Below are 24,964 nucleotides of genomic sequence, written 5' to 3'. Positions count from 1 at the left end.
ACTGAACCCCGATTGGCCGGAGGAGCTCTCACTCCGCTCCCGTTGGCTCTCGCCGTCTCTCGCCGCTCTGTGATTGGCAGGCCGGCTCTCGGGCCACCGCACGTCACTCTCTCACCCCACTTCCTCGGCCCTCCGGCTTTGTCCCCGCCCCTTCCCCCGCCCTCCCAGCCACGAGGGAAAGCCCTAGCCGGGGCCCGCCTCCACGTCTCTCCGGATTGGCGGAAGCCGGCCGGGGGGGCGGGCTCTGCCGGGCCGCTCTGCGGGCCGCGATTGGCTGCTGGAAGCGCGGTCCAGCCTCCCCCCGACTCCCGGCGGTGCCGGAGTCGGGTGGGTCGGCAGCTATAAAGCTGGTGGCGGAGGGGAGGCGCCGCGTACTGCCCTTGCGTGGCTCGCTCCCTTCCCGGCCGCTGCCCGGTCACGTCTGGGTGAGTGCCCCGCGACGGGGAGAGCCGGGCTGCCGCGGCGCCCGGCGGGATGAAGGCGGGGCAGGCGGTGTCCTTGACTAGGCCCGAAGGAGCTCCAGCTCCGTCCCGGGGGGGGGGCGGGGGGAGGCGTGGACCTGGCCCTGGATGGGGGCGCGGGCGCCGCGGGGTGCGGGGTGCGGGGTGCGGGGCCGCCCCGCCAGCCGCCCGGGCCCGCAGGCGGGGGCTTTGACGGGGGGCTGGGGAGTCGCGGAGGGAGAAGGCGAAAGGGCGTTGAGGGCGAGGGTTCTAGTGACCTAGTCGGCCGGGGGCCGGAGGGGCCGGGGCGCGGCCGTGATCGCCTTGAGGGGTGGGGGGCGGGGGGCGCCTCCGGAGCTGGGCTGCCCGGGCGTTCCCCGAGCTTTGGGGTGAGGGTGGACGCCGACGGATGGAGAAGATCACGCCTGGTTAGATGGAGCCTCGTAGGTTGGCGGGGGGTGTGTCCTCTTGCAGCCAAATAGAGTTGCTGGGAAAGGGAAGTGGGCGAGCATGACTTTTCTTCCCTAGCTCAGGTGCAGAGAAGCATCAAAACCGGGATTTATTTATTTTTAATATTTATCTATTTATTTTTATTGGAGTTCAGTTTGCCAACATATAGCATGACACCCAATGCTCATCCCATCAAGTGCCCCCCTAAAACCGTGATTTAACGAGTCCTTGGCCTGCTGACTGCTTCCCTTGGCTTGCTTCGGGTATCACAGGTTCCTGCCTCCCACCTACCTTCGCGCCTCCGTATTTTCTATGCCCCTGTTAAAGGGAAAAATAATAGGTTTCCTGGGTGTTCTGAAACCCTGTGCCTCCCTCTTGCTAATAGTTTTAGAGCCGGTCTGACCTGCTGTGATGTAGTGGGCAGGTATCCGCAGGGCCTTCACACACGGAGGGTTGGGGATTAAGCTAAGTGTATGGTGTCTTCCAAAAACGTGGCCTTGTGTGACGGATGGTAGAGAAAAGGATTACTCTGAGCTTCCCTGGAGGAGGAATGTGGACAACAGGTAATGAAGGAGGTTATCTCTGCTTGTCATGTTTGCCCTGTGGCCTTGGCCTTAGGCCATCACAGGCTTCTTTTCACTGCTCACCTCTGCTGCAGCGCTTCCCACAGCTGCTGATGCTCCCGTCAACCTGCTGCAGTTGGATGATGTGTTCTGGCTGTGGCTGAGTGATGTTTGCTCTATCACACTGCTGAATTCTGAAAAACAATGGCAAGATAAATGACAAAATCAAGACCAATGAAGACGCTCATGTAGTTAACAGGTTTTTGGAGTTGGAGTTTGGACTTTGTACAGATTCTGTTAGAAAGGAGATTGAAAGCCCTTAACATGGATCTGTCCAATGGTTCTTTGCATCTTGAGACCTCTAAGCAGTTTGTGTTCTTTGATCAAAACTTTATATTTTTAAAATTTCAGTTATTTTTGTAGGGGTAAGGAGGGCAGGGATAGTATATTTTACGGGGAAGGAGAAAGACTCGCTTTTCTCGGTGTTTCACCTTTGTAGGTCTCTCCTAAATTTGTAGATTTGCCCTTTATCCAATTCTAGTTTAATAGGTAACACCAATTCTTAGGAAGGCGCTGCCAATGGGGAGAAATTACAGGATGTTTTATGTACCATAAAAGTCCACGTCATCTGCTGGCTATTTCAGGGCCTTGCTTTTGATTTTGTTTTCCTAGGTATTCCTCCAGAGTGCTTTTACATCTTGTTTCTCTTAACTGTGGGATGGACTTTAAGACTTTTTTTTTTTTTAAAGGCTTAGAACGTATTTTAATAAGTTGATGCTGCATTACTGCTCCATTTCTCAGAAAAATTCCAAAGGTTATCAGGGACAAATCAAACATGGTACACCAATAAAAAAAAATGCACAGCATAACTACCTAAGATAGGCAAGGCTAAGAGCTACTGTCTGACCTTCAGCATACAGCAACCCTGTTCCCAAGATTGTACTAAGCCTATCAAAAGCTGTGAACAGCATCATAGACATAAAAGGGCCATTCCTGCTTACCCAGAAAAAAGATGGAGGCAACTTAACACAAGATTTTTTAAAGATACACTAAAATGAAAATCTCTAAGAGAAAGGTCTTCCTTAGGACATGAAGGGGTAATATACTGGATATAACAGAACCATATGTATGTTGTCTGTGACCTCTGTGGACATTTGCCTGAATTCCCACCTGTGAGTGAATGGAATGGGGCTAAGGTCATGGGGGATGTTTGTTTTTGTGGTGTATGTGGCAGTGTTGAACTTAGACTTTTTGATTGAGATTTTAGATAGCTTTCATGGAAGGAAGTGCAAAACCCTGATAATTGATGTAATGTGTATTTACTCAGTGCTCTAGAATAATATAAAACCATAAAACAGCTGGGATCCCTGGGTGGCTCAGCGGTTTAGCCCCTGCCTTTGGCCCAGGGCGTGATCCTGGAGTCCCATGGAGCCTGCTTCTGCCTCTCTCTCTGGCCCTCTCTCTCTCTGTCTCTGTCTCTGTGTGTGTGTGTGTGTGTGTCTCATGAATAAATAAGTAAAATCTTTAAAAAAAAAAAAAAAAAGCAGTGGAACTGAATGAGAGGAGATACAGTTGAGGTTCTGGTTTGAGGAATTTGATGGACTATATATCAGAATCTATATTTAGTTTCATGTAAAGAACTGAGTCTTATAATTTTATTTTATTTTATTTTATTTTATTTTATTTTAAAGATTTTATTTATTTGAGAGAGACCGCATGAGTGCTCACAAGGTGGGGGGAGGCAGAGGAAGAAGTAGACTCCCCACTGAGCAGGGAGCCCCTTGGAGTGCTGGATCTCAGGACCCCAGGATCACGTCTGCTGAAGGCAGACGCTTAACTGACTGAGCCACCCAGGCACCCTGTTTGACATTTTTATATTTCTCAAGATGATGGTACAGATTCAGAAGGTTGAAAAATATGTTACTCAATCTAATGGGATGGTAGTAGCCCTCAACTCTTAACAATCTATTCATTCTGAGACTTCTTGGTATATGGTGATGCTCACTTACTGTCTGTCAACTGAGTATAGTTAAAGCAGTAGAGAAGCTAATTTTTCAAAGGCTTCATCGTTGCAGGTTTTGTGACTGGGGATATGTGCATATGGGAATGTTGATAAGAGCAACACATGTTCTCTTATTCCATTTGGATCACCTACATTTTTCAGTAGAAAGCCAGTTTTCTTAAACACGTTCCGGGCACTGTTTGGTGCTGCAACTCATTTAAAAAGTGATAGCAAAAAGAACTTACTGATGAGAGCTGCTACAAGTACTTAAATCTAAAAGATTTGTCCTCTAACTATGATAACTCCAAATTCAGCCCCTCAGAAAATGGCAGTTGAATGATGCCCTTTTCTCCAAGATCTCAGAGACATTTCTTTTTCTTTCTTTCTTTCTTTCTTTTTTTTTTTTTTAAGATTGTATTTATTTATTTATGAGAGACCCACAGAGAGGGACAGAGACATAGGGAGCCTGATGCAGGATTCAATCCCGGGATCCCGACTGAGCTAAAGGCTGATGCTCAACCACTGAGCCACCCAGGAGCCCCTTAGAGAGATTTCAAAAAAGGATCAAAATACAGCCCCCTCTCCCAGGAGACGTCTAGGAATTGAGTATGGATCAAAAGACTGCCCATGACTAGTTTTCCAGGGAGCAGAATATGAAGACTTTGTGTGAATGACCTATACCTGCTGTAGAATTGCGGGGCCCTGATGAGAAACTTGAGGAAACCTTCCTGGAAGAGGTAGCTTAGAGTAGGGCCTTGCAATAGAAGTAGAATTTATAAGCAGACCGGAAACTCTGGGGAAGAGGCCGGAATGTCTATTTTTTTAACAGAGAACTAGACCAGAGTGTACAGGCATGGGCAAAGCCTTCACCAGTAGTTTTGCTTGCTTCTTGCCAAGGAGGAAAGGTCTTTCTCATTATAAAGGATGTCCTGGATTTCTCTCCTGTTATAGTGAAAAAGATCAGCAGGTAACCGTAACCGCTTACTGTTTATCATGGACCTAAATGTGTGCTGGATGAACTTCTTTGACTCTTTGTTTGAATCAAGGCTGAGGAGGGATCCCGAAGAAGGAATTTAGAACTCTGAATAAACCCCAGGAGAAAGAAAGCTTCATTGCATGAACCTAGTTGATGCTAGCAGCCTCCCGCATTCTTCAGTTTTTCTCTTTGCCAAACTAGGTTTGGCAAAAATGCCTATATTGTGGCTCCAGAGGCTCCAAACATGCTGTGTGGTAACCTGCCAGCCGCTTGCCATTCATTAACTGCTTCCTGACCTGTGCTGCCCCCCTTCCATCGTTGCTCTGAAAAGACCTTCTGTTACAAATAAGCTGATGACCTGCTGGAGACTTTGGCAGTGCTGTTTCGGATCATCTCAGGCTCCAGAACCCTCTAGCAGTTGCAGAAGAGAAAGGGAAGCTTAGTCCCTTCGTGATGGACTGTTCCTGAAAGTGGCGTTTACAGCCTCCATTTCCTTTCCTCCAGGCCTCTCCCGAGAGCTTAGGCATGGCAGTCCTCGTGAATCTTCTTTCTTTTGTTTTTTTCTTTGCTCTAAAGTCCTCCTCTCTTCCCCTCTCTTCCCCTCTCCCCCTCCTCTTGTCTCTGCCCCTGCTTGCCCCACCTAAACTCTCCTCAGCTGAAATAATCAAAATTGAAAGAGGGAATATTGGCAGTTCAGGGGAAATTTCCTTGATGAAAATAGCATCAAATGCATATACATAATATGGTTTCAAGAAGAAATATTACTAAGTTACTTAGTCCCAACCTGGAGGGGGAATCATGTTTTCCCCCCACCAGTGAGAACCAGTCCCCGTGGTCTACTTAATTTGCAGGTTACAAAAGCATAGTTGAAGATAATAAAGAACAAAATATAGGTTATTTTCTCAAAGTGTATATATAATTCTGTAGTCAAAGAGGTCTCTTGGAATGTAGAAGTCTTATCTTTTCCTACAAAGTTCAGGGCTTATTTATTTGCGGGGAGAAGGGTAAACTCAATGTAGTAAAAGGGATGAAATCTGTAAAGAGCACTCAAATGATCTAATCATGTCAAAGAAATCTTACTAAATTATTTACTAAGAGTAATTCAGACCACTGAATGTAGTCTCTGACTAATCAGGCAAGCACGATGCTCAATTTGCCAGTAGTTAAATAGCAAAGGTAATTGCGTTTTCATTAAGCACAAGAACTGTTGTTGTCTCAAGTTAACAATCCTTCAGAACAACAACAACAACAAAAAAACAAAAAACAATCCTTCAGAACAGATAGACTGAGGAGAATGCGCTGGTGTCACCTTCCCATTTTATCTCCACATAACTTAAATGATGATAAAGCTTAATGCTCTTTTGTTTTGATACCACATGCTTATCTTTTTATTACCAGCACAGTTTGGGAAAAATCACTTTTAAAAGGTTGGGGAGGGTAAGGTGGACATGTTGAAGATCACGAGCATAAGATCAAATAAATGTAGGTAATTAGGTCTTACTACTAGAAAGATACATGTTTTGTTTGAGAAATACTAAGAACTAGGATAATGATGTATTGATGCTTTATATTATTACAAAGCGTTATCCACATAGTTTATCTTCTCAACCACCTGAGAGGGCAGGTATTAACTCCATTTTATAGATGAACTCAGAGGTACAAATTGCTAAAGCCACAAACTCCTAAGTGTTCTTTTCTTTTCTTTTCTTTTTTTTAAGATTTTATTTATTTGAGAGAGAGAACACCAGTGGGGGGAAAGCAAAGGGAGACGCAGACTCCTCACAAAGCAGGAAGCCCGATACAGGGTTTGATCCCAGGACCCCAGGATTATGACCTGAGCCACCCAAGCACCCCTAGAGCAAGCTTTTGAATGGGAGAATCTCAAAGGGGGAAAAAGTTTTATGAGCTTTACCGTATTTCTAGCAAAGTCAAAATCAGTTCTATGTAATATAATTGGACAAAGAAATGTTTATTTTAACTCTGAATTGGATTCATTATTTGAATTTCTGTGGTGATTTATGACTTTAAAAGAAGTTCTTATTTGAAATTCCTAGTGCCTGGAGGAGGAAACAGAGGGACAGACCTGGAGACTGCAGTTCTTTATTCCTCACACAGGTATGGCATCCTAGCATGCTGCTGAAGGAAAGCCTTCCTCTCTAAATGAAAGGGGGAAATTGAATTTTTATCCCAGGGCAAATAACCACTCGTGTGACCCACACATTCTTAAAATCCATTATGGAGTTACTTTATCTTTAAATATTAATTAATGGTGTAGTGCTTTGGGAGACTGTCCAACTTTGTGATTATTAGACTACTGTTTTAAATCTAGAAGCTAATTTTTTTACCCTTTCTAAAGAGAAAATTTACATACTTTATTATAAATACAGAATCCCATTATCTGGCTTAGATTTTTTTTTTTAAATTGTGGATACAATGCTCTGAAAAATGCTTTTTATCAGCAAAAAGTTAAAAATATATGCAGGTAATTTCTTAAGCTGTCAGGTTTTTAGACTATATTTTATTTAGAAATGTTTTTGTGTGTGATTATTTAGAATAGTGAATTAACTAGAATACCCTATTGTGTATGGAGTTAACACCATAATGTGAACATCTCAGTTCTTTAGCTGGCCTTTGCCTTTTTCTTACTGTATCTGGTCTATTTCAGAGAGCATTTGAGAGGACAGCATAAGAGCATACCTTAATAGGATAGTTAAAAGTAAAGATTACAAATCAGAAACTGTATCAAATTTTTTGTTATTTGAAATGCCATAGAAACAGTTATTTCCCTGTATTAATTTTCCATTCTTTTCCTGCTTAATCTTATGCCTCCTTAATTTCAATCAAAAGCTAAATATTTCAAATGGGACAGCTTTTTATCAGGAGTATAGGGAGAACATATTGGCTATCAAAACCCCTCAGAGAATGAGCAATAAAGACTGAGTCAGATAATGTAGAAATTTCTTCCACACCACGATCAGAGTCAGGATTCACTTTGAACATGATGTGGGTGGGTTAATTAAGCTACATTCCCCCGCCCGAAGTGAAACAAGGGACTTATTTTTAACCTCTTGGAGTTTAAGAATAACAGTTACACCTTATTTCTTAAGGGCAATAATACAAGAACTGATCAGAGCCAGTCAGATTATGGTAAATAGGGGTTAATTCTGGAATCAAAGCCCTGCATTGTGGCTTTTAATAAACTGGCTTATACTTTCAGAAGATTGCATATACTTGTCCATTTTATTTCTAAAAGCATTGCAAGTTACTGGGCCAAGCAGGGAAAATCACACTGTCCTCAGTGTGTTTAGAGCAGTTTGAAGAGTAGAGAGGATCCAGGGTGGTAACCTTGTGGGAAAGGCTGGGAACGTGGGTAATCCTACTGCCTCTGGTTTGGCAATTTAGAGGGTAGCATATAGGAGGGGTTCCTCTTAAAAGATACGGACTGGTCTTTGGTTTTTAACACTAGTTGTAGAGCTCTTTTCTATTAATTATGCAGAGGACTTAATCTTAGTTTATTCTAAACTTAGAATCTGCCTAGTGATATTTGAGTCCCTTTATGTCTTTATTTCAACTTCAGTGTAGCACAGTTTAGATGAGCATAAACTGAGAGGTTGTCGTGGAAGAGAGGAAAGAGTAGAATAAAGTGAAGAGGCGCTTCTCTGTTCACTTAGCTGATGTGATAGTAAGCATGTGAAGCCGTGAAACAGTTGAGGCTGGAAATCTGGGAGCCATCCTAAACACTTCCTTCTTTTCCAAACTTCTAGCCAATCACAATTTCTGCCACTTGGCTTCCCTATTTCTTGAAGCTGCTCCCTCACCCCTCATGTAGTAATTGCTCTAGTACATAACCTGTCTTAACTGGACTTCCATAACCCAAGTCCATTCTCTGCGTGGCACTAGTGATTATGCCAAAACGGTGACTCGCAAGCTTTTTTGACTATGACCTTCAGTAAGAAATATACTTTATATTGCAACCTAGGATATGTGTGAATGAATGAAACAGAATTTTCGTGGAAAAAATTTTAAATTACTGTGTGCCATGCAATCTGATTATTTTCTGTCCTTTTCTACTACATTTTAAAATACATTGTTTGCCATCCACCAAATTGATTCCAGAGTTGGAGAAACATTGATCTGGACATGAATATGACCAAGTTATTCCTGTCTAAAATGGTTTGATGGCTCCTTATTGTCTTCATTATGAAATTGAAGCTCCCTAACATCAGCATACCGGAACCATTATGTCCTGACCCTGATCCAGTTCTCCTGACGTACTGCTTGCGTGATCTATTCACTGAGCCTCACATTTCACTTCAGTAAATTAGCAAAACTTTTTGTAGCTCTTTGTACTGTGCCTTTTTGTGTATTGTCCACCCTCTTGAAAATCTCCTACCACCCTTTGCTTCTGCAGAGCTTTACTGATTACTCTTTAATCATTCTGAAGACTCACGTCCGCACCAGTAACCAAGAAGCCTCCCTTCCTACTCTTTCCCTGGCCTCCAGGCTGGATTAAGTAGTTCTTGGAACATAATGTGATTGTTATTTCACTTGTTTATTATTAGTTGTTTATATCTTATACATAAAAATGGTGACTATTTGAAAGGGCAAGGATTCTCTCTTATGAAACTTATCCCAAATGTTTGGCGTGTAACATGTTGTCATTGTTTGAATGAATGAAAAAACATAAATAAGATTTGTATATTTGGAAGGAAGATTCAGTGGTATCCTTTAAGATCTTTAACTTAGATTTTGTGATTATATTTCTAGGTGCTTATTTTTTAGGTTTTAATATACTTGATGACTTATAGGCTAAGGGTGGATTACATGATTTAAGGATAACTTCTCTGCTTTCAATGTTCTTTCAAGACTTCAATAATTAACAACTCACCAAGGCAATAGTCTGTAATTTCATACCGATACTATACTAGAGTTTTTAGAGTGGCAGAGGACAAATGACATAAATATGGGCTTTGACTTCATTTTTAGGAGTCAAAGTAGTAGTGAGTTGGTGAAAGGGTAGGACTCAGGTAGCTCTCTCATAAGCTAAGACCTTTAGGTCAATGAAGACCTGAAATCCTGTCACTTAAGTAGCACCTTCCAATTATGTGATGCCTAAAAAGGAAATTAAGTTGTAGAAGTTTAAAAGGGAGGAAAATTCTGTCTCTTAAACTAATAGGCTATGCTATTCTTCAAAGCCTGATAACTGTATTTTCTGACTCCTATGCCAACTGGGTTCTGGGTGGACTGCCCATGGAAGTACTAAAGTGAGATTAGAAGTTAGGAAGAAGAGACCTGCTTGTTTTTGTCAGCAGGAAGGAGCGGGGAGGCGGGAGGTGGGGGGGAAGATGTGTAGACCCTAGTTCAGCAGTAGAAGTGCTCCAGCAGCTTTAGTTAGGAGTATGAGCTTTTGGGATCTGAATAGCCAGCCACCTTCTCCCTTTGCTCCTCTAGCTCTGCCAACAAGTTTGTAACCATTTCCCGGTATTAAATTCTCCCCTATTTGAAATACCTAGAATAACTTTTCCTGATTAATACAATCTCTAAACAAATTGAGGAGGTTCTGATAAGTTATGTGACTTGCTCATACACACATAGCAATGGTCTTAAGTGGCTAGCACATTTAACTTACTGTTAGTGAATCTAGATACTACTGAAAGTATTTACAGTGTGGCAACAGTCTTTGTAGTGCCCTTTTTAAGATAGAAGAGTTGGTTTTTAAGATAGAAGAGTTGGTTTTAAGAGGTGTTCTCTAGCTGCCACACAAATAATATGTGGATTACCAGTTTTCAAATTTGAATCAGTTTGGGTTTATCTCCTGATTTAGAAGCTAAGTGATTTTTTGTTATTCTGTGGTCATTTATTGCCCATATTTTAGCTGTAGAAAGTATGGGATATTGGCATATGACCCTCTGATGGGTCCTGGAACTTATTTTTGCTTAAAATTTTAATCATTGGGTTCTGGGCAGAGGAGAGGGGCTCTTTACAGTATCAGGGGCCTGATGTAGATGGACTTTGTAGACTTCCATAGTGTGCCTTTTCTACTTGCTGAGATTGTTTAGATCAATGAAGAATATATCCATGATGAATGACTGGCTGACTTATTTAAACTTTCTTGGGTGGCCGGGAATAGATCAGGTACTTGAATTCTGATTGGTGGACCATATTACTAAATGGTCATTGTATTTTTATATCTTATAGCTCTTTATAGTAGAAGACTCTTATATTTACCTTTAAGTATCATGTCTTAATCTAAAGAGGTCTAGGTGGCTTTGTTTGTTTGTTTTAAAGATTTTATTTTTAAGTAATCTCCACCCACCCTGGAGCTTGAACTCACAACCCTGAGATCAAGGGTCACATGCTCCACCGACTGATACAGCCAGGTGCCCCTGAAGAGGTCTGGTTTTAAATAAAGTGAAAATCTTTCTAAGACAATAGTTATAAATAATAGTGTTCCATTCATACTATAATTGCTACCTCCACATATTAAAATTGCCCCAATATAATTAATGGTATTGTAATGGCATTATATGGTGACAGACGCTGGCTACGCTTATGGCGAGCATAGCATAATGCATGGAGTTGTCAAATAACTCTGTTGTATATCTGAAACTAATGTAACATTGTGTGTCAACTATACTTCAGTTAAAAAAATAATAATAATAAAATTGCCCTGGATGAAGTATACTAAACTTAGAAACTAACATTTCAGGTGATAGTTGAACTCCTAATGTTGATTTCTTAAATTTGAACTTGACAGTCTGGAATTTATAACCTAGAATGATGTTTTCTTCTGTTTTTCTTTCTAAAGCTCTTTCACCATGCCTGGGTCACTTCCTTTGAATGCAGAAGCCTGCTGGCCAAAAGATGTGGGAATTGTTGCCCTTGAGATCTATTTTCCTTCTCAATATGTTGATCAAGCAGAGTTGGAAAAATATGATGGTGTAGATGCTGGAAAGTATACTATTGGCTTGGGCCAGGCCAAGATGGGCTTCTGCACGGATAGAGAAGATATCAACTCTCTTTGCCTGACTGTGGTTCAGAACCTTATGGAGAGACATAGCCTTTCGTATGATTGCATTGGGCGTTTAGAAGTTGGAACAGAGACAATCATTGACAAATCAAAATCCGTGAAGACTAATTTGATGCAGCTCTTTGAGGAGTCTGGGAACACAGATATAGAAGGAATAGATACAACTAATGCATGCTATGGAGGCACAGCCGCTGTCTTCAATGCTGTTAATTGGATTGAGTCCAGCTCCTGGGATGGTATGTTACGTTATTCCAAAGAAACTCTCCTTGAGGATGCGCAGGCCCACATGACCTTTTAATTAATGCCATATGTGAATTTACCAGTTATGCTTGTTTGAATATGGTCAGAAATGTACCTCTTTCAACTTACCTGAATTATAAACTGGTTCTCTTTATCATGTAGGACAAAATTATAAAGATTTACATTTTTTTCTCCTTTGCCAAAGATGGGAAAGCATATCTTAGAAAAACAGAAGACTTCAGTGTATATGTATGATACTTTTAGTGGTGATCACCTTCTTGCATATTAACAAAAATCTTTTTCAGGACGATATGCCCTGGTAGTTGCGGGAGATATTGCTGTATATGCCACAGGAAATGCTAGACCTACAGGTGGAGTGGGAGCTGTTGCTCTGCTAATTGGGCCAAATGCGCCTTTAATTTTTGACCGAGGTGAGTGTTTGGGGGAGAGCATTTCTTTTTTTTTTTTATTAACAAAGTATGCGAAGAAAGTTGAAAGTACAAATAGAAACTAGTACTGAGTATTCATTAAATGCAGATACTACCTGCTAAATATGCGTGTTAGCATATTTAGTCTTTATAACAATTTTATGAGGTAAGTAATGTCATTCTCATTTTACAGAGAAAATGGGTATAAGTAAGAACAGAGGAGTAACTTGCCCACTGTCACTCATTAGTGACAAGTTTCATTTGTTTTCAGTTCAGTAGAGCAGTTATGATCTTCCAGTTAGAGATAGGAAACTTGTATAAAATGTTGTGTATCAAAGGAGTCTTAGGCCTGTCCATGGATACTGTAATGTTTCTTTTCAGTTATGTGTTGGTTTCACCTTGTAATTTCCATACTACAAGTGGCAAGAGTTGATTAGATGCTTTAGGAACAAGGCAATCTGCTGACTAACATACAAACATCAGGTTGCAGGTATACATGTCCTCTTCCTTTCTTGTTCTCATAGGACTTCGTGGGACACATATGCAGCATGCCTATGACTTTTACAAGCCTGACATGCTTTCGGAATATCCTATAGTAGATGGCAAACTCTCCATACAGTGCTACCTCAGTGCACTAGACCGCTGCTATTCTGTCTACCGCAAAAAGATCCGAGCCCAGTGGCAGAAAGGTGCGTTTCATCCATTTCCCTTGGTTTTGACGTCCGTTGAGGGCAGTGTAATGTGCTGAGTGTCTTCAGTGAGACACTGCCTTGTGGGCATCCTTCATTAGTGTCCTTGAACCATTCCTTCCTCGCCCACCAGATAGCATTTCCCCACAGATTCTGGGAATGAGTAATTTAGGGAAACAGGGAAGCTTTGAAAATGAGGTATATCTGTGCAGAAATGCTTAGGCTTACCCCCAGTAAAAAAAATAAACACTGAGGCAAAGAAAGTAACCTGAATTTTGTTCATCTTTTGGGAGAGGTGTTTTTACAAGGCTTTAGTTTGCAACTGTGACTCAGAGCAAAATCTAATGAAAATAAATTACCGATGTTGACCCCCATCCCCCTACAGCCTGTTTGCATTTGACCTGTGAATTCATCCTTGCTTTTGCAGTATCCTCATTAATCTCTGTCTTTAACCCTGAAAAGTGTTCTTGAGATACTAAAAAAGACAGTGTTTGAATTAATGCCATTAAAACACACAGTATCATATAAATTAGCCTTTTTCATAGATCCGCATTCTATAGGCTGTAAGAGAGGTTTAAAAAAAAGTATTGAATGACACAGTAGGATTGAGTAGTCCTAGAGAAGAAGCATTCTTGCAGTGTGTAAAATGTGATACTTTTGATGGTATTTAACAGGACAGAGATTTTCTAACTTTTTAGGACCCACAGTGAGTAGTACACTCTGCACTCTACACTGTATGTGCTAAACTCACACAAAAATATCATAAAATTACTTACCATGCCACAGGTTACACAGCTATTTTCTACTCTATTCTATTTCATTAAAAAATACCGTAAGGTTAAGAAACAAAACAAAACAAAACAAAAAACAGGCCCAACCCACTAAATTAATTACAGACTCCTAAGCTCTGAGGTTTGAAAACAGTGATGTAGTGATGGGTACTGTTCTGTCTCTGGGTGTCTTTTTGATATGCATTTTAAGCCATAGAGATAATTTCATTATACAGTTTATTTTTGGTTGCTGTTTAAAGATAGAAAAACAACTTAGCCTTGTTCTAAAATCATACTTCAAAAGTTAGTGTTTTAAAGTGAATTTCATAATTTCTTTGGATTTCTCTTGCAGAGGGAAATGATAAAGATTTTACCTTGAATGATTTTGGTTTCATGATCTTCCACTCGCCCTACTGTAAGCTGGTTCAGAAGTCTCTAGCTCGGATGTTGCTGAATGACTTCCTTAATGACCAGAACAGAGATAAAAATAGTATATATAGTGGCCTGGAAGCCTTTGGGTAAGAGAAGTTTGTTAGGATTTTTTTTCTTCTTTGTGTATTTTATAGGTCTTTAAACCATTTTTTTTATAGACAGGAAAATTTTAAAGTTAACTGGATCTTAAAAGTCATCTAGTCTAAAGTAGAAGAAACGGAGTCCCAGAGAACTGGTAGCTTATCTACATGAATTCTTTAGTCATTTCTACTCCTATTTTCTGATTTCCTCCTTTTAGTTCTGTTCCCTCTGTCACCATGATAATAGAGCCCCATGGGGCCTATATTTACTACTCCAGCCTCTGAAATCTCCTCTCCAGCACCTGTGTCCCATCCCATGCCGTGTGCCGCCACTACTGAAGTCCGCTTTCATGCTCCTTCCACATTTCCCCACTTAAAGTTCCCTGCCGTGCCTGTTAAACTCACCCTGTCCCTTCTACATCTAATAAATTCTACTCAACTTTTAAGACTCAGCTTCTGCAATATCCTGACTTTGCTAACTAAATAGGCATTATGATGGACTTGAAATAGTATAGTGTATTCTGTTTGGTGACAACAGAGTTTTAGGGAATTTATTAACCTATTAGAATTAAGTTGTCCTAACTTGATTATACAAAGATTTGACAAAAAGGACCTAATGTGTACAACTGTTACATCTTCCACGGCAATTAACATGTTACTACTTGGCTTTTAATAAATAAGGAAACCAGGCAGATTAGAATATTAGTTACATTGGCTACTATAGTAAAAATGTAGTCTTTGAATGTTGTAAGATGGCCTTTTTTCTAAATGTTTCAGGGATGTTAAATTAGAAGATACCTACTTTGATAGAGATGTCGAAAAGGCATTTATGAAGGCTAGTGCTGAACTCTTTAATCAGAAAACAAAGGCATCTTTGCTTGTGTCAAATCAAAATGGAAATATGTACACATCGTCTGTTTATGGCTCCCTCGCTTCTGTTCTAGCACAGTAAGTACATATTTCAGCTGCCTATCTCCTCTTATTTGGGGATGTTAGATTTTGAGACCAACGTTGGGGTCAGGCATGTTGGTGGCAGATCACAGGATGACATCCAGATTCTTGAGGCTACTGTCCATTGATTTAAAGATAAATGGGATGAAGCTACTTCTGAGTACTTCATTTCATGCTGGCTTCCCTGGCTGCTGTTCTCATGATCTTCTTATTCTTGACCTACAGTTGAACCATAAACCCCTAGTTGACAAAGTAACTTATTTTATGGCATAATGACTTTCATAAGCCCCATCATTACCAAAAAGATAAAGACTCTTGGTTTTGGTCTGTTGTAGAGCTTTAGGTCCACTTCCTAAGGCCACCGGATGAATTTTTGCTCTTAACTTCTGTCTTCCGACACATTGTAGTTTGGATCAGTGAGACTTTTAATTTTTATTTATTTATTTATAAAGGCCTTTTTTTTTTTTTTTTTTTTTTTTTTTGAGAGAGAGCACAAGCTGGAGGAGAGGGGCGGACCCCCCACAGAGCAGGGAGCCCCACGCCACACTTGATCCCAGGACCCCGGGATCATGACCTGAGCCTAAGGCAGATAGATGCCTAACCAACTGAGCCGCCCAGGCGCTCCTCAGTGAGACTTTTTTTTTTTTTTAAGATTTTATTTATTCATTCATAGAGAGAGAGAGAGAGAAAGGGGCAGAGGCACAGGTAGAGGGAGAAGCAGGCTCCATGCAGGGAGCCCAACATGGGACTCGATCCAGGGTCCCCAGGATCACACCCCAGGCTGCAGGCGGCGCTAAACCGCTGCGCCACCGGGGCTGCCCTTTTTTTTTTTAAAAGATTTTATTTATTCATTCATAGAGACAGAGAGAGAGAAAGGGCAGAGAGAGAGAGAAAGGATCAGTGAGACTTTTTAATAACTTTTCTTCCCCCTACACAGGTACTCCCCTCAGCAGCTGGCAGGAAAGAGGATTGGTGTGTTCTCTTACGGTTCTGGTTTGGCTGCCACCCTGTACTCCCTTAGAGTTACACAAGATGCCACACCAGGTAAACGCAGCTCTTCTAACAAGAATGTGTTGGGACCTACTGTGCTAAGGTTGATTGAGCAGACTCCTCAAGCAAGCACTTGAATCTGCCCCATAGATCATTACATTTGTATCTTCGTTTCTTTCAGCGTAGCCAGATTTTTACTCTCTAAGAATCCACCTTAACTGGGTAAATGGCAGGATTATCTGCGTTGGGAGAGCTTCCCTTTTTTCCAAGTCAAAAAATATATATAATGAGCTGAAAAAATCTTTTTATGGCACAATGTCTGATTTTTCTGTCTCCAGCAAGTAACTTTATTTTTTTCTCATTTGTAAAGTGTTTATAACCAGGGGAGGTGCAGTCGGGAGGGTAAGGGAAGCAGATCTGTCTAATGCAGGCAGCTGTGGAGCCTGATCATATGAATGAGTAATACCAAGTCTTTTCTTGTGGTTTGGTTTCATACAACATACCTAATTTTTATAGGTTTATGGTCTTGTCTTATATTCCTGAACAGGAAGGAGCAAAAACATGGAGAAAAACTGATGAAAGACTTGACATTAGTCTAATACTGTGTCATAGGTTGACTGTGGACAATAAGTTATTTGTAGTTTCACATCCCATCTATTTCCTGATTTGTCTCTTGGCTGATACTGAACAAATGTCTAGTCAGAGATCATAGGGAGCTGTGCCAAACAGATACCATTTTCTCTTTCACCTAAGTAGTATCTGGTACTTCAAGAAATGGAAAGCTTTTTTTTCTATTTGGCAGCATTTTCAAGTTTTGGGATGCCTTTTTTTTTTTTTTTCCAAGAGAGATTGCGGGGGGCTATGAGGAGTGACAGAGAAAGGGAGAGAGAATCCTAAGCAGGATCCACACACAGTGCAGAGCCTGATGTGGAGCTCGATCCTACAACCTTGAGATCATAACCTGAGCCTAAGTCAGGAGTCAGACACTTAACTGACTGTGCCACCCAGTCAGTTAAGAGAATATAAAAATATTCTCTTTTGGGACATCTGGGTGGCTCAGCGGTTGAGCACCTGCCTTTGGCCCATGGCATGATGGTGGAGTCCCGGGATCAAGTCCCACGTCAGGCTCCCTGCATGGAGCCTGCTTCTCCCTCTGCCTGTGTCTCTGCCCGGCCCCACCCCCACCCAGTATCTCTCATAAGTAAATAAATCTTTTAAAAAAATTCTCTTTTAATATTGGAATTTACTGTTTTAGGGTCTGCTCTTGATAAAATAACAGCAAGTTTATGTGACCTCAAATCAAGACTTGACTCAAGAACTTGTGTGGCACCAGATGTTTTTGCTGAAAACATGAAGCTCAGAGAAGACACTCATCACTTGGGTAAAAATACTAAGTTGTGTTTAAACATAGAGGTATACACCCAAAGCCTACTGGAGAAGGCTCTAATAACCTGAAACATGTTACATATAAGATAAGGGTGTCTAGGCTTTATTCTGTACTAATGTGTTATCAGTGAAAATTGTGGGGAAATAGGCAACTTTTCTCTAGTTTTATTACCAAGTGACTTATGTATCCTAACTAATGTTTCATGTTCTCTGCTTTTCCTTTAGTCAACTATATTCCTCAGAGTTCAGTAGATTCCCTCTTCGAAGGGACCTGGTACCTCGTCAGAGTGGATGAGAAGCACAGGAGGACCTATGCCCGGCGCCCCTCCCCCAGTGAGGATACTCTGGGTGAAGGAGTAGGACTCGTACATTCAAGTGCAGCCACTGAGGTAGGTGAAGCTCCTCGTGTTTTGCTCGGCCTTGGACAGGCTGAGAAGTCTCCATCCTCAGATCTCAGGGCTCCAGGACCTGAGACTGAGCAGCTTAAAGGAATGTTGATAAAGAATGAGCTTTGCATTTACAATTATTAACATTTTTAAAACACGCAGTAAAGACTAGGTTTTGTTAATAATACCAATATTGAAAGGAAGACTGATGTAGAGAGAAGGCCCGTTTGTGGTCATGTCTAGGTGAGAGCGGAGTATGGAGCCCTTGTCAAATCTCTCTGCAGATTATCAAGAAGTAACACTTAATAGCAAGGATTTGAATTCCTATTATATGCTAGGGATTTTATTTACATTTTCTAATTTAATCTTTACAAAATCCATCTTGAGGTAAATGGTATTATTCCCATTTTAGAGACGAAGCTGCGAAAAGTTAAATGACTTGCCAAGGATCATGGCCCCAATTTGAACTGAGAACTTTTTATATAACCCTGAAGTTGTTTCTTTTATCTGTTCAGCACCAATGTGAAGGATGCATAGTCTTTCCTCTTGTTATTACACCGATGAAGTAGCTAGTTGGGCCACCTGAGTCAGAGTTGGGAATGCAAGAGTAACAAGTAGAATGCTGTGTGTGATGGGTCTCTGTGGCCTCCTTCTCTTCCTTGCTCTAGGAATATTTGTCTAATAACTTCAGCATAAACTTCTCCAAAGTTGTCCCTTCTCAGTTTTTTTCTTACTGGAATTTAACACAATGACTTTTTAAAAAACAAAAAAACTGCTGTGAGAGTTGACAAGTTTTTTTCCTTTGATTTTAGCATATCCCAAGTCCTGCTAAGAAAGTGCCAAGACTCCCTGCCACAGCAGCAGAACCCGAAGCAGCTGTCATTAGTAACGGGGAGCATTAAGATACTTCTATGAGGTGGAAAACTTCAGTGCGGGTTGGGGTGGGGGGTCTGTATAGGAACAGTTCTGGGAATGGGATGTCTGGGGACAGTTTTAAAGGATTACATGTTGTGTAACTTTTTATGTGACTGACATGAAGCCTGGAAAACTATCGTGTTCTTGGGAGAGTCTCTTTGCTCAATTTGCTCACACGCTTCCTGTTGTGGTCCAGCCAGTGCTTAATGTACAGGAATGATGTTTAAGGGCTCTGTAAACTTCATACCTCTCTGGCCATTCGTATGCATGAAGCTTAGTTTTTAAATGTGGTATCATGAATCGTGTGCTTCAGGCGAAGAAAGCAGAGGTACTAGTCTCCAATTTTAATTTTTTTAAACACGTAAGACTTTTGTACTTTGAACCAACAAGCTTACTGAAAGTATCTGTGGTTTTTGAAAAAAAAAAAAAAAGTTTCTAGTTTACGGAACATAGTCTTAAAATGTGATATGCACAAACCCTGTTTAAAAATGGCAAGACAGATATACTCTTTTTCTATAATTTATAAATCCTAAAGAGGGAGAAGAGTTGGGATGGTAACACTGGTTCTGGAAACTGGAATGTTGCTTTAAATCCAGGCCAGCAGTGACAAGTTATTGTAATGACCTCTGAACAGAGAGATGCTAGCATTGAGCAGACGTCTGGTATAGACCGTGTGGTACACTGGGAAACTATGGACATAGCTCTGGGTCAGCTTCGGAATCCTTGGTTCAAGGTGGAGATGGTAGTGAAGCGGTGTATGAGGAAGTTGTTGCAATCCTTCTTTGCGCCTTATTTTAAAGAATAAATAAATTTTTCTGGCTGCCTTTTAAAATTTTAAAACAAAATAGAAGGATGGGGCACAGGGCATTGTTAGGTTACCTGTGATGCTTCAGTGTTATAAATTCAACTTACAGACTGACAGCCTAAATTCACGGTATAAGTGTTATTTTCCTTTCTTTTCCCTTTTTCTGGTATCTTTTCAATGAAAATAAATAAAAGGACAACCCAAGTTTTATATAGTATGAACGGCCAAAAAAAGTATTCCATTTCAAGGTCTGGGAGTAGGATTTATAAAGCATTTTTTCAGACTTTCACTTAAAAAAAACTATCACATGAAATGAATAAGAAGACTGGTTAGACAGTTTTGTAGATCTTTTTGGTGCTGAACTATGACATGAGCCTTATAGACTGTAAAATAGAGATAGTTGGAACTAATGTACAGAACTAAATTTTTTAAACTTTATTTGCTGTTAAATTCTGTGAAGTTTCAGTTATCTAAAATAAACTTACACAAACATGAACTGTAATGTTTCAAATTGCAAGGTAATATGTAATGTAGTGTTTGTAAAATACTCTTGTCTAATATTAACTAGTGGTATTTTGATTTGTACAGTCCATTTGTTAAAATGACTTCATTTTAACATCCACTGATGTAGATTAATAATGTAAGTTCACATTTAAAGATTAATGGGAAAATGGTGCATGTAATACTTTCACAAGTATTGGGAGTTTGGTATGTTTTGAAAAGAGTAATTTAACTTTTGGGTGTCAGGAAATGGGTTTTTCTCAAAGTCCATTGCCGGCAATGGGCAAGCCTCGTAATATTGGCACAGAGCATTAACTGTACACCTTATTAACAGTGAGGTGAATAACTTTGAATAAAGTTTTAGAGAAATATTTCAGATATGTGTGTATTCTTTTTCCCTCTTGAACTAACAGTTTAGGCAAGAAATCAGCTAATGTGCTATTTCAAAGTATGGGTATTGGTTTCATTTCAGTTCATTCATTCACTAATTTATTCGTTCATCATTCAACAGACATTTGAAAACCTGATATAAGCAAGGCACTCTGAATTAAAGAGTTACCAAGACGGCAGCCCGGGTGGCTCAGCAGTTTAGCGCCGCCTTCAGTCCAGGGTGTGATCCTGGAGACCCAGGATTGAGTCCCACGGGATCAAGTCCCACGCCGGGTTCCCTGCATGGAGCCTGCTTCTCCCTCTGCCTGCGTCTCTGCCTCTCTCTCTCTGTGTCTCTATGAATAAGTAAATAAAATCTCAATAAAAAACAAACTAACAACAAAAAAAACACAAGATATATGGTCTTGCCTTCAAGGAGCTATTTATCTAACATAGAAGATTTGTACTGATAATATGTTATCCTTAAACTGGAGACAAAGACATTAACTCCCAAATGGGTAGTAAATATGTATAAACTTTGCCGTAAGTATTTATGAAGAAAACGACTATATTTTCCTTAAAATAACCTAAGATTAAGGGTTGCAATTAAAGATTAAAAGCAGGGATGCTTGGGTGGCTCAGCGGTTGAGTATCTGCCTTTGGCTCAGGGCGTGATCCTGGGGGTCCTAGGATCGAGTCCTGCATCAGGCTTCCTGCATGGAGCCTGCTTCTCCCTCTGCCTATGTCTCTGCCTCTCTCTTTCTCTCATGAATAAATAAATAAAATCTTTTAAAAATAATAAAAATAAAGATTAAAAGCAAATTTTACAGCCCATATAAAATGGCCTACTGTCAGCAAGAGCCACATGTTTTAAGATTTATTTTAGAGAGAAAGCAAGCATGAGTAGGGAAAGGGCAGAGGGAGAGAGACTGGCCACTGAACGTAGAGCCTGACTTGGAGCTCCATCCCATGAACCTGAGATCATGATCTGAGGCAAAATCAAGAGTCAGACATTCAACCGACTGAACCACCTATGCGCCCCTAAGAGCCACATGTTGCTGGTGCTTCTAGGGTTGGTTGGGTGGTTTTTTAAAAAGATTTTATTTATTCATGAGAATCAGAGGCAGAGACACAGGCAGAGGGGAGAAGCAGGCTTCAAGCAGGGAGTCTGATGTGGGACCCTGGGATCATGCCCTGAGTCAAAAGCAGAAGCTCAACTGCTGAGCCACCCAGGTGTCCCACTCCTAGGGGTTTTATAGAGTTTTTGCAGTGGTATTAATACTGAACTAGATCACCTCTAAGAGCCCTATCCACTCTTCAGATTGTAGAAATCAAGAATTAACCTAGATTATTTCTAGCCCTGTTCAGCTCATACGTCATGTGTAGATTCAATACTTAGTGATGATTCCTTTTATTTTCTGGACCAGTCTATCCCTCTGGATCATTTAGGAAATGGGCTAGTGTTCTTTCTCTAAGGTCATTTTTGCAAATCCTTCAATCCTAATTAATATGCTTTAGGAGTGCTATCCTTCCCCTCACTCCTTGTTGGAATTTGTGCTCTATTTGGGCACCGAACTTTTTTTTGTTTTTATGAACACTAATGAGTCAGTTTAAGATTAGCAGGAGATAAAACTCAAACATGCAAACAGCTACTTTTGATCTTCCTGTGACTCAGTTGAAACACTTCCTGTCTCGTCTGCTATTGGAAATGCCCTGATAATATGTTATCCTTAAACTGGAGAGGTTAGTAAAGCAGGGAACGTAAAAGGTCTTTAAATAATTTTTTTTGTATATTTTTTTTATTGGAGTTCGACCTGCCAACATATAGTATAACACCCAGTGTTCATCCCGTCAAGTGCTCCCTTCAGTGCCCGTCACCCAGTCACCCCGGGTCTTTAAATAATTTAGAGCTAGATAATCTTGACATAAAAATGAAAATTTTCGGGGATCCCTGGGTGGTTCAGCGGTTTAGCGACAGCCTTTGGCCCAGGGTGCGGTCCTGGAGTCCCAGGATCGAGTCCCACGTCAGGCTCCTGGCATGGAGCCTGCTTCTCCCTCTGCCTGTGTCTCTGCCTCTGTGTGTGTATGTGTGTCTATCATAAATAAATAAATCTTTTAAAAAATGAAAATTTTCTTTAAGATTCCTAGCAACTACTTTTAATTAAAGTAGTTGCTGGGTTCCTCATTATTTTCCTTATTGGTAGTCAAAGAAAATAGGTGATCTGTGATTCTTCCCCACTGCCCCCACCCCCAAAAAAACAGTATTACAAAGATAGTAATTTGGTGCTGAAGATTATGAATACCAATCCTCCTGAAGTTCATAGATCATGAGGGCTCCAGCTTATAAAAATTTAAAATATTTTTATTTTAAATGTTTAGAAGAAAAAAAAGGAATTCATCTTTGTCCTATTTCATCACTGCGCAGGCATCTATTGTTAAAAAAAGAATAAAAGTTTTGTTAGACTAACTTTGCAAAAGCATCGCCGTGCCTCCATGTCTTTCAGATGCTGTTAAACTAGCATCTCCAACCCATTTTAGCCAAACTTTGTTGATCTTTGAGGGCTTAACTCACGAGTTGCTTCCTCCTTGAAGGCTGCCTGGACTGCCCTACTCACATTTCAAATTTCTTATTCAGGCTTGCCAACTCCTAGGGGCTCTGTTGTCTGCCTTCTTCAAGTCAGTACCACACTCCTCCCCAAGGCTTACGATGTTTCCATCGACCCTGTCTTCATTCCTCAAATGTGCCAAGGTTATTCTTCCAGTCTTAGAGTCTTTGCTCCCTGTGTCTGAACACCTGGGCCCCATTTCTCATGCTCTCTGCCCTGCCTTCAGCTTCAGCCACAGATGTGGCAACTGTTTCCATTTGGTCTTTGACCAGGATCTCAGAAAATATGCTAGCACCTTCCATTGGATTCCTGCTAAGTACCTTTCACTTTAGCCTCACTGTGATGTGGGACTCCTACAGAACTCACTTGGCACTCACAGTTTCACAGCCTGGATGTACAGACGAGTTAAGTTCCCATGGGGCCACCCTGGACCAGTGGTGGACATTTGGCTAGTGCGTAAAGCATTCCTCCAGGTTCCTCAGAAGATCCTGCAGAACCAACTACCAATTGCCCACGGCCAGTTGGGCCAGTGCACCCTTAACACTGGCTTTCCTCTTCTGTTTTCTTTGTGCGCATCTATATCTCGTGCATCCTGGGATCATTTCCCAAATAAGTGAGCTGCTTGTAAGCCTTTATGTCAGGCTTTTTTTTTTTTTTTTTTTTTCTCCTCTGGAGAATCCAGGCAAAGACCACCGGTACCCAGAATAGCTCTGTGATGCAGACCCTTGGGATAATAGGTTGGAGCTGGTTTGCTCACCAGTCATGGCAACCGCTCACACTGCCATTTGTAGGGGGCAAATGTAGTAGGCACGACTTCCCCCATCCCAGAAGATGACTATCTCTGGAACTTGCAAAGAGGTTACCCAACTTGGCAAAAGCAAATGGAATTAAGGTGAAGGGTCTTGAGATGGGGAAATTTTGCTGCGTTGTCCAGATAGGCCCACCCTAATCATATAAGTCCTCAAAAGCAGAGAACTTTGCAGGATTGTGATTAGAGGGCAAGGTGAGCATGGACGGATGACCGGGGAGCTGCGGCGTGGCTGGCCTTGCGTGGCTGGCCTTGTGGGTGGAGGCAGGGGACCACCAGCCCAGCAATGTGGGACAGCCTCCAGAGGCAGGAAGAAGCAAGGAAATGGATTCTTCTCCAGGCTCCCAAAAGGAGCTCTGTGCCCCCTTGATTTAGGCCAGAGAGCCCCGGGAGGGATTCCTTTCTACCTCAGAGCTGTCGGATATTAATTTGTGTTGTTTAATCAGCTACATTTGTAGTAATTGTTCACAACAATAGACCACTAACGCTGTTGGTGAGCAGGTGCTGACTGACCAGCCCTGGCACATGGAGGGCACGATCGCTACCCAGACTCAGCTGTAGATGCGGGTGGATGACGTGCTGACCCGACCTTACAGTACCATTGGCACCTGAGCGGTAGCCGGGCAATGAGGAAGATGGTGGGTTTGGCTAATTTTTATTAAGTGCTTGGGCAGCCTGGGGGAGAAAATACAGGCTTGAGACAGCCAGCTCTCAACTCGAGGCCCACTGTGGAAGCTCTGGGGCCTTCCCAGGCAGAGGGTAGAGAACCTAAAAGAGGCCTGGGGTCTCATTGTAACATGGGCTGAGCTGCAGACGAGATAAAATACCATCCTGACAATTCTTTATGAAAGTCAGAGCCTTGGTAGGAAGAGAGTGGGACCCTGGGACCTCAGTGGGTAACAACAGTGTAGATGCACCTGCAAGTGTTGAAAACAAGGTTCCCCTCACATAGGGCTGGCAGGAGCAGCTTGTCCCTCCTTGCCTGAAGACCCGGCCAAGACCTCAGGGAGGCAGACGCCTGTGAGATGGTGCATGACCTCCCTGAGATCCTCCCCCAAAGGCAAAGCCAGAGCCAGGTCAGGTCTCGACATGGCTTCAGCCAGCGCAGCCTGTGTGTGTGGGAGGAAACAGCCTGGTCTCCTGGAAG

At 41.6% G+C, this 24,964-nt stretch overlaps 1 protein-coding gene across 4 annotated transcripts; it reads left to right on the top strand.

Annotated features, from left to right (window-relative positions):
- Positions 1 to 288: 288 nt before the first annotated feature.
- On the top strand, positions 289 to 22,855 carry HMGCS1 (3-hydroxy-3-methylglutaryl-CoA synthase 1). 4 transcript variants are annotated; one of them, XM_041748856.1, is made up of 12 exons: positions 351 to 425; positions 6,486 to 6,546; positions 11,240 to 11,697; positions 12,007 to 12,132; positions 12,654 to 12,818; positions 13,941 to 14,106; positions 14,878 to 15,048; positions 15,989 to 16,095; positions 17,297 to 17,422; positions 17,653 to 17,816; positions 18,626 to 18,729; positions 20,546 to 22,855. In XM_041748856.1, exons 3-11 carry the CDS (start codon positions 11,250 to 11,252, stop codon positions 18,713 to 18,715), a joined length of 1,563 nt encoding a protein of 520 aa, XP_041604790.1. In that variant the 5' UTR covers positions 351 to 425; positions 6,486 to 6,546; positions 11,240 to 11,249; the 3' UTR covers positions 18,716 to 18,729; positions 20,546 to 22,855. The 4 variants fall into 4 exon arrangements, with proteins under 4 accessions (XP_041604794.1, XP_041604791.1, XP_041604790.1 ...); XM_041748860.1 differs by lacking the exon at positions 20,546 to 22,855 and having other exon boundaries at positions 289 to 425; positions 18,626 to 20,405; XM_041748858.1 differs by lacking the exon at positions 18,626 to 18,729.
- Positions 22,856 to 24,964: the final 2,109 nt, after the last annotated feature.

This window comes from Vulpes lagopus, chromosome 3, assembly GCF_018345385.1.
Source record: "Vulpes lagopus strain Blue_001 chromosome 3, ASM1834538v1, whole genome shotgun sequence".
Taxonomy (NCBI): domain Eukaryota; kingdom Metazoa; phylum Chordata; class Mammalia; order Carnivora; family Canidae; genus Vulpes; species Vulpes lagopus.
Note: the sequence above shows the minus strand (reverse complement) of the source record. Positions and strands in the feature narration are given on the sequence as shown.